The following is a 17102-nucleotide window of genomic DNA, read 5'->3' on the forward strand; positions in this document are numbered from 1 at the left end:
GGCAGACTCAGAGGGCAGAACAAACACCTAGCTGTGGGAGTGTCACTCACCTGGGGGAGGGGCTACTGCCCTTTGTGATGTCATGAAGGGAAAATCTCCAAACGGCCTGTTTGAGCACACATTTTCTGAAAAGTGGAGCAGGGAAAAGACAGAGAGGATGGACTTTTCTCATCATTGGGGGTTTGTAGACTAGAGACACATATTAGAGTTAGAGAAACATGGAGAAGAGGATTTTATTTAATATGTGACCTTTAACACTCTGCCCAAAGCCATGAGCATATCTCAAATTCTAAGATACATAGTTAGAGGAGATAAGTTGCTCACCTTCATACATTCAGGATGGTTTTTGTATCAGTATGATTTGTGTCGGTGAGAAGTGCTCTGAAATTGAAGTGCAAAAAAGTGTAAGTCTAACTGTTTTATTTTGTTCCCCTGTAGGGACCAGGACCTGGAGCCTGGAGCTCCATCCATGGGAGCAAAGAGCCTCTGTATCCCCTTCTCCCCCCTGAAGACGCTGCAGCCGGGCCAGATGTGCGTCAGCGGCAAGGAGGCTGCTCAGTACTACACCCTGTTTGGACGCAGCTACTAAAAAGCTGCTCTACTTAAATACCGTACTCCGTAAAGGGCTCTCACACCTTCTCTCATTTTATCCTTTTCTCTAATCTCATGGGGGGGGGGGGTACGTAGGGTAACAGGTATATGGAGGTGACTGGGATTATGTTTCTGTATTTGTATTAACAAATCGTCTAACAGAAAAAACGTTTGTAGCACTGTTCCTCTCCCACACGGCTGTTTCCTCTTTCAGTGAACACTCATGATGAATGAACACTGTCTGTGTCTCACTGTGTGAGGAAGGATAACACCCGACAGCTGGCCCATAGAGCATGACATTACCTTTCTGTTTGCAGTCCTTTCAAAACGCTTCACCTAAAATGTCAAATTGACGCTGTTGAATTTAAAAACCACTTCTGAATTACAACCCATCTTAGTTTAAGTTTTTTAACGATTTTGAAATAATGAAAAGTGTTTTCCTGAGATCTGGGGGAAGGGTCTCTGTGTCTGCCAGCGGTCTTATCTCCAAACTGTCTCAGGACCTCTGCAGATTCTCGTTGTCATCGCCGCCCTCCTCCTCCTCTATTCATTTTGAGTGGTTACCGTTTGTGGTTCATTGTTTCCGACTTAATAAAAGTAATACAGCCGAGCCAGATGACGACCTATATTGTTACTGTTCAATCAAAACAGCCCTGTGTCCACTTCTCTCCTGTCTCCCTCTTCTTTGTGGATAATAAAGTCATTTCCATGGCAACCTGTGGCGTGTTGTTTTTTGATCCAGGATGTGTGGCTCGTTTATTATTTATTAAGAGACTAATGGACTACATGAGGGCATGAAAGGAAAAAAACAACACATGCATCACATCAGTATTTAGACGTAGTTTACTGTGACACTGGCTCGGACCGTTAAACCAGATTTGAATAGCTTATACGTTTGAATTTTACAGCTTCATTTCTAAAGTAAAATACAGCATGCTACTGTACATCAGGGGTCAGAACTACATTTTTACGAAGGCCAGCTATTTTTTTTGACTGACACTGTGGGGGGGCGGACTTTAAAATATGCTGCCACGCCCGATGTGAGGAAGTTGGTGTCACCTAATGTGAGTATTTCAGCATTGGGATTTTATGTTTACGTTTATTGTTTAACCACCCAAGTTGAATTATATTCTGGGGGCCTGATGGGAAGCATTGGGGGGCTGGAGGAGGCCTATAGTCTACCAGTAGATTTTTTTACCTGAATTTTAAACTTGGATATGATGCATGTAAAAATCAAACAATTTTGAAACCACAGCAACAACAAATACAAGTCAGACTCCTGATATTTGGTGATTCTATCCTTATACACGTCTGTGCAGTTTAGTCTGTTCTCTCTTTATTTTACTTGAAGCAGATTTTTCTCTAAATATGATGAATATGGGGTGCTGGTAGAAGTGGTTGGTGCACACGCCCCATGTACGGAGGCCGTGGTCCTCTCAAGCAGTAAATGCATTAAAAATAAACCTTTAAAAAAATATCTGAAGATCTGAAGTGTTTTTTTTTTTATAATTTTGACTTCTTGATGCTTTCAATTATTAAAATTACTTGACATGTGGTGTGTAAAAGTGTAAAAGTAATGAACATTTTGACAAATAAACAAGGTCATTGTTCTGCAAAGTTCATGTTAGCAGGTGAATCAAGAACAAATAGAAACTGTTTACTTTCTGTGCAGTGACTACAGGCTGCTGAACCAGGCATTGGACTGCAAGCTTCCCTGGTTGCATATTACTGTGCCTGTCCGACAGATAACAACTGGCACTTCCTGTCTCCATTTTTCAAAATAAAATCAGTGTGTGGAGATGTTTCTTGCATTCCATGAAGTGACTTAAAGAGAGAAATTTTGGATGTGGCGTGCCGCTTGAGGTGCATCGACATGCTGTGAGTTCATCGTGTGCCGTAGCCGTTGTCATGCTACAAGGGGGTCAACGGTACCAGCCTCTCCAACGTCACGCCAATCTCTCCCATCTCCCACCACCACGATGCACATGGCATCCAATACCAGTGGTCTTCCTTATGACATGTACATTTACTTAAACTTAAATGTGTTTTGTCTTTATAGACAATGTAAATGCATCAAAGTGACGCTATCAAAGGAATGTAAAATGTAAAATGGTAAATGGACTTGAGCTTGTTAAGTTCTTTTCTAGTATTTCTAGCCGTCAGAATAATTGTTAACAGAAAGAAAACGATCCCACAGAGAAATGCTATCAACGCAGCATTAGTCTTTTTTCACTGGCACATTTATTATTGATAAAGACGCTGAGTTGCATTCATAGATTACACTGATCTAGATCTACTGTAACGTCTACCAACGTCTTTCCGCTGGCCCGCTAGTGGCACGCCATCAGCCACGAGGAACATGTCAATAAACTCACAGCACATGTCGATGAACTACCCACATGCCGCTGTTCCCATTTTCCTCACCTCATGCATCACAGGCTCAACCCAAAGACTGCAAATATTAACGGATGAAGTGACGTCAACCAAAGATCACTGAACGGGGAATTTGAAGACCGTCGATGGAGGTCGGCTTTGAACATAATCGTCTTTTAGCGTCATTAAGGAATTAAGCTTCAAAGATATCTGTGTTACCAGTATCTTGTGTTATAAAGTAGATAAGTGAAGTTAGAAAGGGTAAATCATTTATATTTATTTGTATGTTTGTATGCACATCACACATAAGGCCATCCTGGTTGGGCCACCCCAGTTTAAAAAAAGTCTGGACACACTCCTGGTCCAAACCAAGCCCCCTGAATCCAACCTTTAGTGCTTTTAAATTTCAATGCGGCTTTTATTCTGAAGGCGCTCACCGGATACAGTTTCTGCATTAAGCTGACACTCCCTGTGTGTCAGTCCGCCGAGCTGCAGTCCTGCTTCACTCCGTCTGTTAGCAAAAAATGAGCGACAAAGGTCTGTCAGACGAGGCAGCGGCGGCTGCTTGTCAAGATGGAGACCCGGTGACTAAGGTGAGGTGATTGTTATTCTTCTTAAAGTTTAAGTTTGAACTCTTTGAACCTGTTAACCCTAAAACAGGCCGGTGACTCACACACAGGTTAACCTGCTACACGCAATGCGCCCATTATCGGACAGAGGGGCTCTAAATGTACTTTGATCAAACTTTGACAAATGATGAAGTTAATCTTTAAAGTGCTCCCAGAGTTTTCAAACGACATGTTTAAGTCCAGGTAACAAATGTGTGGTGATGTTTACAATCTGTTGGAGAAGCTGCGGAGGAATCTGTCAAAGCAGAGTGAATGAAGTGTTTCTCTTTGTGTTTACTCTCATTACCACAAATCAACCCTGAGCTTATCATAAGAAAGTATTAGATATAACAAAAAAAAAAGGTTCTGGGGAATATGACGTCACTTCCGGGGGCGTGGTACACCGTATTCAACAAGTTAGCGGATGACCAGCGATTGTAAGGACGATGCAGGGGCGTGGCCAAAACGGGCGCCAACTCAAGTTAAGTATGTGTAGACACACGTGTCGTGAAAGCACCGACAGAGACATGAGAGACTCATAGAGACATGAGAGACTCATAGAGACATGAGAGACTCACAGAGACATGAGAGACTCACAGAGACATGAGAGACTCATAGAGACATGAGAGACTCATAGAGACATGAGAGACATGAGAGACTCACAGAGACATGAGAGACATGAGAGACTCACAGAGACATGAGAGACTCATAGAGACATGAGAGACTCACAGAGACATGAGAGACATGAGAGACTCACAGAGACATGAGAGACTCATAGAGACATGAGAGACTCACAGAGACATGAGAGACTCACAGAGACATGAGAGACTCACAGAGACATGAGAGACATGAGAGACTCACAGAGACATGAGAGACTCACAGAGACATGAGAGACTCATAGAGACATGAGAGACTCAGAGACATGAGAGACATGAGAGACTCACAGAGACATGAGAGACTCATAGAGACATGAGAGACTCACAGAGACATGAGAGACTCACAGAGACATGAGAGACTCATAGAGACATGAGAGACTCATAGAGACATGAGAGACTCACAGAGACATGAGAGACTCATAGAGACATGAGAGGCATGAGAGACTCATAGAGACATGAGAGACTCACAGAGACATGAGAGACTCACAGAGACATGAGAGACATGAGAGACTCACAGAGACATGAGAGACTCACAGAGACATGAGAGACTCATAGAGACATGAGAGACTCACAGAGACATGAGAGACTCATAGAGACATGAGAGACTCACAGAGACATGAGAGACTCACAGAGACATGAGAGACTCATAGAGACATGAGAGACTCATAGAGACATGAGAGACTCACAGAGACATGAGAGACATGAGAGACTCACAGAGACATGAGAGACATGAGAGACTCAGACATGAGAGACTCACAGACATGAGAGACTCACAGAGACATGAGAGACTCATAGAGACATGAGAGACTCACAGAGACATGAGAGACATGAGAGACTCACAGAGACATGAGAGACTCATAGAGACATGAAAGACTCACAGAGACATGAGAGACATGAGAGACTCACAGAGACATGAGAGACTCATAGAGACATGAGAGACTCACAGAGACATGAGAGACATGAGAGACTCACAGAGACATGAGAGACTCACAGAGACATGAGAGACTCAGAGACATGAGAGACTCACAGAGACATGAGAGACATGAGAGACTCACAGAGACATGAGAGACTCACAGAGACATGAGAGACTCACAGAGACATGAGAGACTCACAGAGACATGAGAGACTCATAGAGACATGAGAGACTCATAGAGACATGAGAGACTCACAGAGACATGAGAGACTCACAGAGACATGAGAGACATGAGAGACTCACGGAGACATGAGAGACTCACAGAGACATGAGAGACTCACAGAGACATGAGAGACATGAGAGACTCATAGAGACATGAGAGACTCACAGAGACATGAGAGACTCACAGAGACATGAGAGACTCACAGAGACATGAGAGACATGAGAGACTCACAGAGACATGAGAGACATGAGAGACTCACAGAGACATGAGAGACATGAGAGACTCATAGAGACATGAGAGACTCGTGTTTTAATATTATTCACCAGAATCACAAGTCTTTATATATATATATATATATAAAGACTTTATATATATATATTTATTTATATATATTTATATATATATATATATATAAAGACTTTATATATATATATAAAGACTTTATATATATATATATATATAAAGTCTTTATATATATATATTTATTTATATATATTTATATATATATATATATATATAAAGACTTTATATATATATATAAAGACTTTATATATATATATAAAGTCTTTATATATATATATTTATTTATATATATATATATATATAAAGTCTTTATATATATATATAAAGTCTTTATATATATATATATATATATAAATATATATAAATAAATATATATATATAAAGTCTTTATATATATATATTTATTTATATATATATATATATATATAAAGTCTTTATATATATATATTTATTTATATATAGAAAGACTTTATATGAACTCCATCAGGATCGAGTGCAGCTCTCTTTTTATTAATAATATTTCCTGCTGACGTGAACACCGGTTCAGAGCGCACAGAGGTATCTTGTACACTCAGATATTTGCGAGCCAGCTTGGAGAGTTGCAGGAATCCTCCGCGCCCGTTGTCCCTCCAACGCAGTGGGCGTCTGTCTGCAGAGAGACGAGTCCCCCTCATGTACGTCTGAATCTGTTGAATGTAACGTTCAGTTGACCTGACGACAGGCTGAGAGCTGAGGCGGGTTTTAAACCTCCTGACAAACGGCTACACCGCGCCCGCCTGTCAATCAGGTCAGCTACACGCCTTACTTTGAATAACACGTATTGTTCATCAAATCAAAACAAATGCGTTATAAAAACATTCACCCCCCGTACAGTGTGAGGACAATAAAGACGTTTTCACATCTGCACTCCGGATAATATCTAGATATTAACAGGAGGACTTCTCCAGAGATTCTCCCGACCTAGCCATTCACATATGCTCCTCACAGCGGGGGACTTTCCCTGTCAGAGGGGGGAGGGGGGGCGGGGGGGGGTCTCCTGAGGTAAGACATAAATAAGGCGTAAATAAACAACGCGGAAGTAGCGGCCGAAGCAACAGAGTCCGCTACACGACGTTATAATGAGAATATTTACCTTTATATCAATGCTATGTGTAATCCAAGGGAATGACAACATCCACAAAAGAGAGGAGAACAACATACTGACGAACAGAAAACAGAATGAAGAGAACAACATACTGACGAACAGAAAACAGAATGAAGAGAACAACATACTGACGAACAGAAAACAGAATGAAGAGAACAACATACTGACGAACAGAAAACAGAATGAAGAGAACAACATACTGACGAACAGAAAACAGAATGAAGAGAACAACATACTGACAAACAGAAAACAGAATGAAGAGAACAACATACTGACAAACAGAAAACAGAATGAAGAGAACAACATACTGACGAACAGAAAACAGAATGAAGAGAACAACATACTGACGAACAGAAAACAGAATGAAGAGAACAACATACTGACGAACAGAAAACAGAATGAAGAGAACAACATACTGACGAACAGAAGACAGAATGAGGAGAACAACATACTGACGAACAGAAAACAGAATGAGGAGAACAACATACTGACGAACAGAAAACAGAATGAAGAGAACAACATACTGACGAACAGAATGAAGAGAACAACATACTGACGAACAGAATGAAGAGAACAACATACTGACAAACAGAATGAAGAGAACAACATACTGACAAACAGAAAACAGAATGAGGAGAATAACATACTGACGAACAGAATGAAGAGAACAACATACTGACAAACAGAATGAAGAGAACAACATACTGACAAACAGAAAACAGAATGAAGAGAACAACATACTGACGAACAGAATGAAGAGAACAACATACTGACAAACAGAATGAAGAGAACAACATACTGACAAACAGAAAACAGAATGAGGAGAATAACATACTGACGAACAGAAAACAGAATGAAGAGAGAACAACATACTGACGAACAGAAAACAGAATGAAGAGAGAACAACATACTGACAAACAGAAAACAGAATGAAGAGAGAACAACATACTGACGAACAGAAAACAGAATGAAGAGAGAACAACATACTGACGAACAGAAAACAGAATGAAGAGAACAACATACTGACGAACAGAAAACAGAATGAAGAGAACAACATACTGATGAACAGAAAACAGAATGAGGAGAACAACATACTGACAAACAGAGAACAGAATGAAGAGAACAACATACTGACGAACAGAAAACAGAATGAGGAGAACAACATACTGACGAACAGAAAACAGAATGAAGAGAACAACATACTGACAAACAGAATGAAGAGAACAACATACTGACGAACAGAAAACAGAATGAAGAGAACAACATACTGACGAACAGAATGAAGAGAACAACATACTGACGAACAGAATGAAGAGAACAACATACTGACGAACAGAAAACAGAATGAAGAGAACAACATACTGACAAACAGAATGAAGAGAACAACATACTGACGAACAGAATGAAGAGAACAACATACTGACGAACAGAAAACAGAATGAAGAGAACAACATACTGACAAACAGAATGAAGAGAACAACATACTGACAAACAGAATGAAGAGAACAACATACTGACGAACAGAAAACAGAATGAAGAGAACAACATACTGACAAACAGAATGAAGAGAACAACATACTGACGAACAGAAAACAGAATGAAGAGAACAACATACTGACAAACAGAAAACAGAATGAAGAGAACAACATACTGACAAACAGAATGAAGAGAACAACATACTGACGAACAGAAAACAGAATGAAGAGAACAACATACTGACAAACAGAAAACAGAATGAAGAGAACAACATACTGACAAACAGAATGAAGAGAACAACATACTGACGAACAGAAAACAGAATGAAGAGAACAACATACTGACAAACAGAAAACAGAATGAAGAGAGAACAACATACTGACGAACAGAAAACAGAATGAAGAGAACAACATACTGACAAACAGAAAACAGAATGAAGAGAACAACATACTGACAAACAGAATGAAGAGAACAACATACTGACGAACAGAAAACAGAATGAAGAGAACAACATACTGACAAACAGAATGAAGAGAACAACATACTGACAAACAGAAAACAGAATGAAGAGAACAACATACTGACAAACAGAATGAAGAGAACAACATACTGACAAACAGAATGAAGAGAACAACATACTGACGAACAGAATGAAGAGAGAACAACATACTGACGAACAGAAAACAGAATGAAGAGAGAACAACATACTGACAAACAGAAAACAGAATGAAGAGAACAACATACTGACAAACAGAAAACAGAATGAAGAGAGAACAACATACTGATGAACAGAAAACAGAATGAAGAGAACAACATACTGACAAACAGAATGAAGAGAACAACATACTGACGAACAGAAAACAGAATGAGGAGAACAACATACTGACGAACAGAAAACAGAATGAGGAGAACAACATACTGACGAACAGAAAACAGAATGAAGAGAACAACATACTGATGAACAGAATGAAGAGAACAACATACTGACAAACAGAAAACAGAATGAAGAGAACAACATACTGACAAACAGAATGAAGAGAACAACATACTGACGAACAGAAAACAGAATGAAGAGAACAACATACTGACAAACAGAAAACAGAATGAAGAGAACAACATACTGACAAACAGAATGAAGAGAACAACATACTGACGAACAGAAAACAGAATGAAGAGAACAACATACTGACAAACAGAAAACAGAATGAAGAGAACAACATACTGACAAACAGAATGAAGAGAACAACATACTGACGAACAGAAAACAGAATGAAGAGAACAACATACTGACAAACAGAAAACAGAATGAAGAGAGAACAACATACTGACGAACAGAAAACAGAATGAAGAGAACAACATACTGACAAACAGAAAACAGAATGAAGAGAACAACATACTGACAAACAGAATGAAGAGAACAACATACTGACGAACAGAAAACAGAATGAAGAGAACAACATACTGACAAACAGAAAACAGAATGAAGAGAACAACATACTGACGAACAGAAAACAGAATGAAGAGAACAACATACTGACAAACAGAAAACAGAATGAAGAGAACAACATACTGACAAACAGAAAACAGAATGAAGAGAACAACATACTGACAAACAGAAAACAGAATGAAGAGAACAACATACTGACGAACAGAAAACAGAATGAAGAGAACAACATACTGACGAACAGAAAACAGAATGAAGAGAACAACATACTGACAAACAGAAAACAGAATGAAGAGAACAACATACTGACGAACAGAAAACAGAATGAAGAGAACAACATACTGACGAACAGAAGACAGATTGCAGACGTTTAATTAGAGCACGGAGATCGTAGTGGTCGCGTGCAGACACTTTAGCCGGTCACTATATAAACGTCACTCTCTTTCTATTGGCTCGAGTTGAAATCTCCGGAGTATATTCGGCCGCGTTCAGACATCGGCTCACTCGGATTTTCTGCGGATAAACTACTAGAGGTCTGGAGGAGAAACTCCGGGTAAAGTCTGTGAAAAATGCGTCTGTTTGCGTTCACACACAGACTAAAGAACCTCCGGGTAGACTAATCTCCGGAGCTTTTCAGGAGATTTCTGTACGTGTGAAAAGGGTTTAAGTAATCAGACCTAATTAATTTTTTGAACCAGACTGTAAACAAGTTTATTTATGCTAAAAAAAACAGCTTTTTTGAATGTGTGACTTGGAGCCCGCCTCTAGTGGACACTCGAAGAACTGCAGTTCTTTTGCACGTTGGCTTTGGCCTCATATCTCCTTCACCCGCCTGCACACCCTACTTAAACTCTGCTTTCTTTTCACTGAGGCTCTTCTTAGTGTCTTTAAACGAAGTCGCCACAGACCCTTTAAAGGTCTTAAAAAAGTCAAAGTCATAAAATGACATGCATAAAATTTCATCAGACGTCTCATAATCGCGTCAAAGAGACTGAGACTGGTTTGCTAACTTTACCAAATGTACGCTGTGTCGTTGGCGTTTCATTTGTTCATGTGATGACATCCTGACAGCTACAGCAGCGCACATAAACATTCACTGAGAAGAGAAGAGGAAATACTTTCATGGGGAAACTTTCAAGATATTTGCAAAATAGATTTTGAATTTGGGACAATGGGAATCTGAGATGTTTCATCACATAGAAATCTAAAATTAAGAAGCTATGCGATCTACAAATGTTCTACATTTTTCTTTGATCAGGTCTTAAAAAGTCTTAAATGTGACGTTCAGGCTGCAGCCGTCCTGAGGCACTAATGATGGTTTCATCTTATGAAGTAGTGTATTTAGTTTTAAATGTGAGGTCTGGATGAATGCAGCAACATCATGTGTGAGGTTTCTGCATTTTTTTACTCTGTGAAAAGTCGACTCTGTTAAAGGAACAGGAAGAGGGCATCGGGCTCGCCGCAGAGATAACACTCTGCTGTGAAACACACACAGTGAAAGTTTGGTGGTCATAGACCCGAAAAAATATCAGAATGAGAGTCAAAACCAGAGACCGGAATCAGTCAGACGAGGGACTGGTTCTTCTCTCATCAGTTTTTACAGAAGTCAGTAAATACATGCCCTGCCTCCGACCCTCCTGCAGGACTCTTTAAAACATCTGCAATATGCATTTTGTTCACAACTGAGTGCCAGAACTCAAATTCTCTCCAGCTGGACTTCAGACGAATCAGAAAGAGAAGATCGTCTGCGCTGCAAACAAAAAGCTTGTCGAGGTTTCTCTGAGGATGAATACACCACTTCAAGGTTTAACCAATCATCATCCAAAGTTATTTAAAGGTCCACTCAGTGAGATGTGAGATGATAAAGGTATCTTACTATCTGATCATAAAGGAAACATGTTGAAGTGCTGGCTTCTCTGACAACAATGCAGCAGCCAGTATGTCCTCCTTCTAACTTTAGATTCTGCTCCTGAATGCTCTGGATTTGTTTGGACCAGAGAAGGTAGGCGCTTTTAAGGCACACCCCCACACGGCCGTTTTGGACTCCCCTCTGTTTGCCAGATATGAGAGCAGTTATCAGGTCAACAGGTGTTGCAGCGATGGAAGCGGGCAAGAGAAGTGGTTCAGATAGAAGTGATTGTACCCGACCTAAAAAGCCTCTGCATGTTTCTAATAAGCTCCACGAGCAGAAACGTGCTCAAACTAGGATCAATATTGGAGATGCTTTTGAAAAATGGAGAGAGGTTAGAACACAGAAAGGTTTACAGACCCATGCAGAGCTGGATAAACACTGAAGCTTCAGAGTCCACCACATGGTGACCTGTGTGAGCATGGACTCTAGAGAGGAGGGAGGGGGGGGGGGGACAGCTCTCTTATAAATAAAGTTTTTGATAACTGGATATTTTTGTCTGTTTCTGTGTTGTAGGATTTCATGATGCAGCAGACGATGCTGCGGGTTAAAGATCCGGTCAAATCATTGGACTTCTACACCAGAATCCTCGGCATGACGTGAGTATAAGTACTGTGTGTGTGTGTGTGTGTGTGTGTGTGTGTGTGTGTGTGTGTGTGTGTGTGTGTGTGTGTGTGTGTGTGTGTGTGTGTGTGTGTGTGTGTGTGTGTGTGTGTGTGTGTGTGTGTGTGTGTGTGTGTGTGTGTGTGTGTGTGTGTGCACTTGACTCTTTGACTAAGGTGGATCTTTCGTTCTGGTTTGCTACATTTTTCAGGCTCCTCCAAAAGTTTGACTTCCCCTCCATGCGTTTCTCTCTCTTCTTTTTGGGATACGAGGACAAGAAGGAGATTCCTACAGACGTAAAGGAAAAGACGGCGTGGACCTTTTCTAGAAGAGCCACGATCGAGCTGACGCAGTAATTATCTTAATGCTCAGTGGATCTGTTTGTTCACACATGCAGCTCACCCTGAAAACTCTTTAAGTGTGTTTGTCCTGTAGTAGACAGGACGTCAGTCTGCAGTTTCAGACACATCCAAAGATCAAAAATAAATAAATATTTCACGTGTCTCTCGATCTGTCTGAAGGAGGTGACTTCCTGTTTCTTCTTTAATCTTTGTCCTCCTTCTTGTCTTTCAGTAACTGGGGCTCTGAGGCGGATGAGAGTCAGTCTTATCACAATGGAAACTCAGATCCTCGTGGTTTTGGTGAGTTTGTTTCCCTGTTTTGACAAACTGCTTGGATGTGAGATGTACGAGTTTAACTCTCTGTTGTCCAATCAGAACAGTTCTTCTGAGTCAGTGGAGAGCAAAGAGCAGACACACAGAGCTGTCTTTAATCAGCTTTATTTGTGTCTTTAATCAGCTTTATTTGTGTCTTTTGGAGGATTTTAACACCTTATTTGAAGTGTTAGCAGCTAATAAAGTCAGATGTTCAGAGGAGTGGAGAACTTCCTGTCAAAATGAGACACCTGGGCACGAGTGTGTGTTTCCATATTGTTTGAACATTTGTTTGTAACATGTAAGAAACCTGAGGACATGTGATTATTAGAGAATGATTCTGATACTGATGTTTGTTTGATGACTTCTTTTAGTGTCAGACTCAAACAACACAATATTTTCTCTCAAGTTTGACATGAAAACAAGTCAGAGTTTGTTCAACAGCTGACGTCATCCGGCCAATAAAAAAACCTCTTCTCTGAATCAGTAGTTATGTTTAGTAGACGACAGCCTTCAATCAGCACAACAAATAAACATCGGCTACTGATATCAGTTGATGCCACATTATTTGTGATGTGCCGATGTCTGTCAACATGGCCTATAATATTATTAGTATTCTGACAGTTGGTGAGAGTTGGTCTGTGTAAGGTGGCCCTGTGGTGGGTATCTGAAAGTCTGAGCCAGCCTCTCAGCTGTGACTCGACACACACAAACTGTGAGCCTGAATCCTCAGGAAGACGTTCTGAGGTGGATTGTTAAAACAGAATCCCTTCTGATGAGACGAGAGCAGCAGGGGAACCTGCGTCCAGCGGGACAGTCTGTGGTCAGCGACTTCAGAGCACTTGTTGCTGAAACGTCTTAATGTCTGAATAAACCTACCTTGACTATACAGATGTTGAACTGATGCGTCGGTGCGTCCCTAATTATTCTAATATGATACTTTTTGTCATTTGGTGACAGAGTTGAAAATGGTTTGTTGGACGGCATCAAACCAAAACTATTTGAATGATTGTCTCTGAATTGGATCGTGTCTGCTAACTCCAAACAGACTCTGGATGTGTGTATGTGTTCTGGTGACTCACGGTGATCAGACTCTTTCTCTCCCCTCACGCTCCACAGGTCACATCGGGATCGCAGTTCCTGACGTCTACGAAGCGTGCAAACTGTTTGAAGAACAAGGAGTGACGTTCGTCAAGAAGCCCGAGGATGGTGAGACATCGGGGGTCATCGAGGGGTTAAACTAATACAGCTGGAAAACCTGTGCAGTATATTTTAGATTGATTGGTTGATCTCTTTATGTTGAAGTTTCGAATTTCAAAAATAGATAAAAATTATAATTAATAAATTAAAATGTTTAAAGAAATTAGAAAAAAACTGTCCGATCAGAAAAGTTGATCAAACCTTCAATTTTCACACATTTCCTCATAAACAACCGTCTCAAGTCACCACGCTGATGGAGCCGCCCAGCTGGAGGGCGAGAAATGCTTCCGCACGCTACGGAGACATTATCAGTCTCATCTATTCTTTATTTTGTATTTTTAAACTAAAGTCAGTTGTGGTCGAGGAGACGAGGAGCTCGTGGATTAACGCTGTTAGACGCTCCGCTGTCCCTCTGAGGGAGCAAAAGAACAGACTTCTCCTCATCCTGACATCAAAGATTGTTTAAACTTTAATCTAAAGTTTACTGCCCTTAATGGACATCACTGCTCACAACACTGAGTGACAGACAGCTGATAGTGATCCTCAGACTGTCGTTACATAACTAACTGATGATTAGCACTCTCGATGCTTCAGTGATGATGAATGTCTCACCCTTCACTTCCAAACAGCAGCTCTATCAACACAGACACATCAAAAATACAGAAGTCTAGGATAGGATAGGATAATACTTTATTGATCCCCAGAGGGGAAACTCGAGCGTTGCAGCAGCACAGACAAGAAAGAAGTAATACAAAATTCACAGGATAGATCAGATAAATACAGATAGAAACAACAATAGGATTTATATATATATTATATATATATATATATATATATATATATACAAAAGAATATAAAGGAATGATGTGTAGGACGGCAAGTTAAAGTGACCTGTGATAATATAAAGTGACTTTAGGGTTATGTAACCAGCAGTAAAAGAGCAGTATGATATGACGATCTAAACAATAACAGTGCAGTTATACAAAATAAAATATAATATAATATAATATAATAAAATATAAATCTGTCTGTATGTTTGTAGACTTTCATCCTGACGGTGATCTCAGGGGAAACGTTCTGAGCAAACATCACTGAGATGTCGTGTTGAGGACTTTGTTGTTTGTACAGATTTGATGTTGTCCTGTTTGATTTGATGTGCTCAAAACTTGATGTAAAGATGTCAGTGTTTCTGAAGATGTTAGGTGATGTAAACATGTCAGTGTTTCTGAAGATGTCAGGTGATGTAAACATGTCAGTGTTTCTGAAGATGTCAGGTGATGTAAACATGTCAGTGTTTCTGAAGATGTCAGGTGATGTAAACATGTCAGTGTTTCTGAAGATGTCAGGTGATGTAAACATGTCAGTGTTTCTGAAGATGTCAGGTGATGTAAACATGTCAGTGTTTCTGAAGATGTTAGGTGATGTAAACATGTCAGTGTTTCTGAAGATGTTAGGTGATGTAAAGATGTCAGTGTTTCTGAAGATGTCAGGTGATGTAAACATGTCAGTGTTTCTGAAGATGTCAGGTGATGTAAACATGTCAGTGTTTCTGAAGATGTCAGGTGATGTAAACATGTCAGTGTTTCTGAAGATGTCAGGTGATGTAAACATGTCAGTGTTTCTGAAGATGTCAGGTGATGTAAACATGTCAGTGTTTCTGAAGATGTCAGGTGATGTAAACATGTCAGTGTTTCTGAAGATGTCAGGTGATGTAAACATGTCAGTGTTTCTGAAGATGTCAGGTGATGTAAACATGTCAGTGTTTCTGAAGATGTCAGGTGATGTAAACATGTCAGTGTTTCTGAAGATGTCAGGTGATGTAAACATGTCAGTGTTTCTGAAGATGTCAGGTGATGTAAACATGTCAGTGTTTCTGAAGATGTCAGGTGATGTAAACATGTCGTTTTGAAGAGATGGTAAATTAAAGTGAATAATGTTGGACGCTACTTTCCTGGGGCGTTTTCACTAAAAGCACGATCGCTCCCCCCCCCATCTCCTAACCCTAACCCTAAAGCTCTGAAGGCCATGTTGTTGGTGGTGAATAAAATCTACCGCTGCTCTCTGATTGGTCGATTTATTCTCCTCATTTCCTAACATTCACACTCTTTGTTTCCCTCTCAGGTAAAATGAAAGGCTTGGCTTTCATCCAAGACCCTGATGGTTACTGGATCGAGATCCTGAGTCCCAACAACATGGTGTCCATAACCTCCTAAAGACCGTGACGACGCCGGCTGCTCTCGCTGCGTTGGCTGGAAGAGCAGAACGCCGATTTGTTTAGCGAAACGCATTTAGCAACGAGAACGTGAGGGATCAGTGAAGAGGAGCGCGATCTCGTGTGCAAAGGCACGGCCTGGACTTCTTATTGGACAAATAATAAGTAAAGAAAAGATTAGATACCTGAAGTGTTGCTATGGATACGACTTCCTTTTTGTAGCTGCTGAGTTCGTCATCATTTTCAGTTTGTGTAAAATAAAAAAAAAGAGACACTGAAATAAAATGATATGACTTTATAAAGGTCACTGTTCATATGACTGAGTTTGTCTTTTCTTTCAGTTTCATGGGACAACGTAGAAAAAAATAAATTATTATTATTATTGACCCTTTCTATCCCGGCTAATGATCTGTATTTGTAAGAAACACAATTTGGCACATTTTAAATCTCAAAAACAAAGATGTGCAAAGTCACAATTTTGAAAACTGCATGAAAACTCTAGTGAGCTTTCTAACTCGCAAAAATAAATGTAATGGTAATTAAGTCCAATTCAAGTAAAGAGTGCACGAGTTTCTGTTTGGGCATTTTTATGGAAAGGAGGGTTTGATCCCGATGTGTCCTTGGACAAGACGCTTAACCCTGAGTTACTCCTGCTGTTTCATCTGCAGCGCATAAATGTGAATGAATTAGATTAATGAACACTGATGGACTCTTTACTCAGCAGCCATCAGGGTGTGAATGTGGAGGTGTGACTTTTGGTTTAAAGGCGCTTTGAGTAGTAAGAAGACAAGAAA

At 40.2% G+C, this 17102-nt stretch overlaps 2 protein-coding genes across 4 annotated transcripts in view; both read left to right on the forward strand.

The window, feature by feature from the left end:
• The window catches only part of eprs1 (glutamyl-prolyl-tRNA synthetase 1), a 30869-nt gene extending 29563 nt beyond the window's left edge, over positions 1-1306 (forward strand). For both annotated transcript variants that reach the window (XM_061044448.1, XM_061044457.1), the window contains one exon: positions 439-1306. In XM_061044448.1, the coding sequence (XP_060900431.1) occupies positions 439-589 (151 nt within the window). In that variant the 3' untranslated portion in view covers positions 590-1306. The remainder of the gene's footprint in view (positions 1-438) is intronic.
• Positions 1307-3414: 2108 nt separating this feature from the next.
• The window catches only part of LOC132979513 (lactoylglutathione lyase-like), a 34085-nt gene continuing 20397 nt past the window's right edge, over positions 3415-17102 (forward strand). Inside the window, exons 1-6 of one of the 2 annotated variants that reach the window (XR_009674056.1) lie at positions 3415-3557; positions 12157-12239; positions 12455-12595; positions 12817-12884; positions 14016-14105; positions 16218-16412. Coding sequence is in view for 1 of the 2 variants with exons in the window: in XM_061045383.1 (XP_060901366.1) it covers positions 3489-3557; positions 12157-12239; positions 12455-12595; positions 12817-12884; positions 14016-14105; positions 16218-16309 (543 nt within the window). In the remaining variant the exon portion in view is untranslated. Of the gene's footprint in view, positions 3558-12156; positions 12240-12454; positions 12596-12816; positions 12885-14015; positions 14106-16217; positions 16614-17102 lie in introns of those variants that run through there. The other variant, XM_061045383.1, reaches the window with a different exon arrangement.

The sequence above is a fragment of the Labrus mixtus genome, chromosome 1, assembly GCF_963584025.1.
Source record: "Labrus mixtus chromosome 1, fLabMix1.1, whole genome shotgun sequence".
Classification (NCBI taxonomy): Eukaryota; Metazoa; Chordata; class Actinopteri; order Labriformes; family Labridae; genus Labrus; species Labrus mixtus.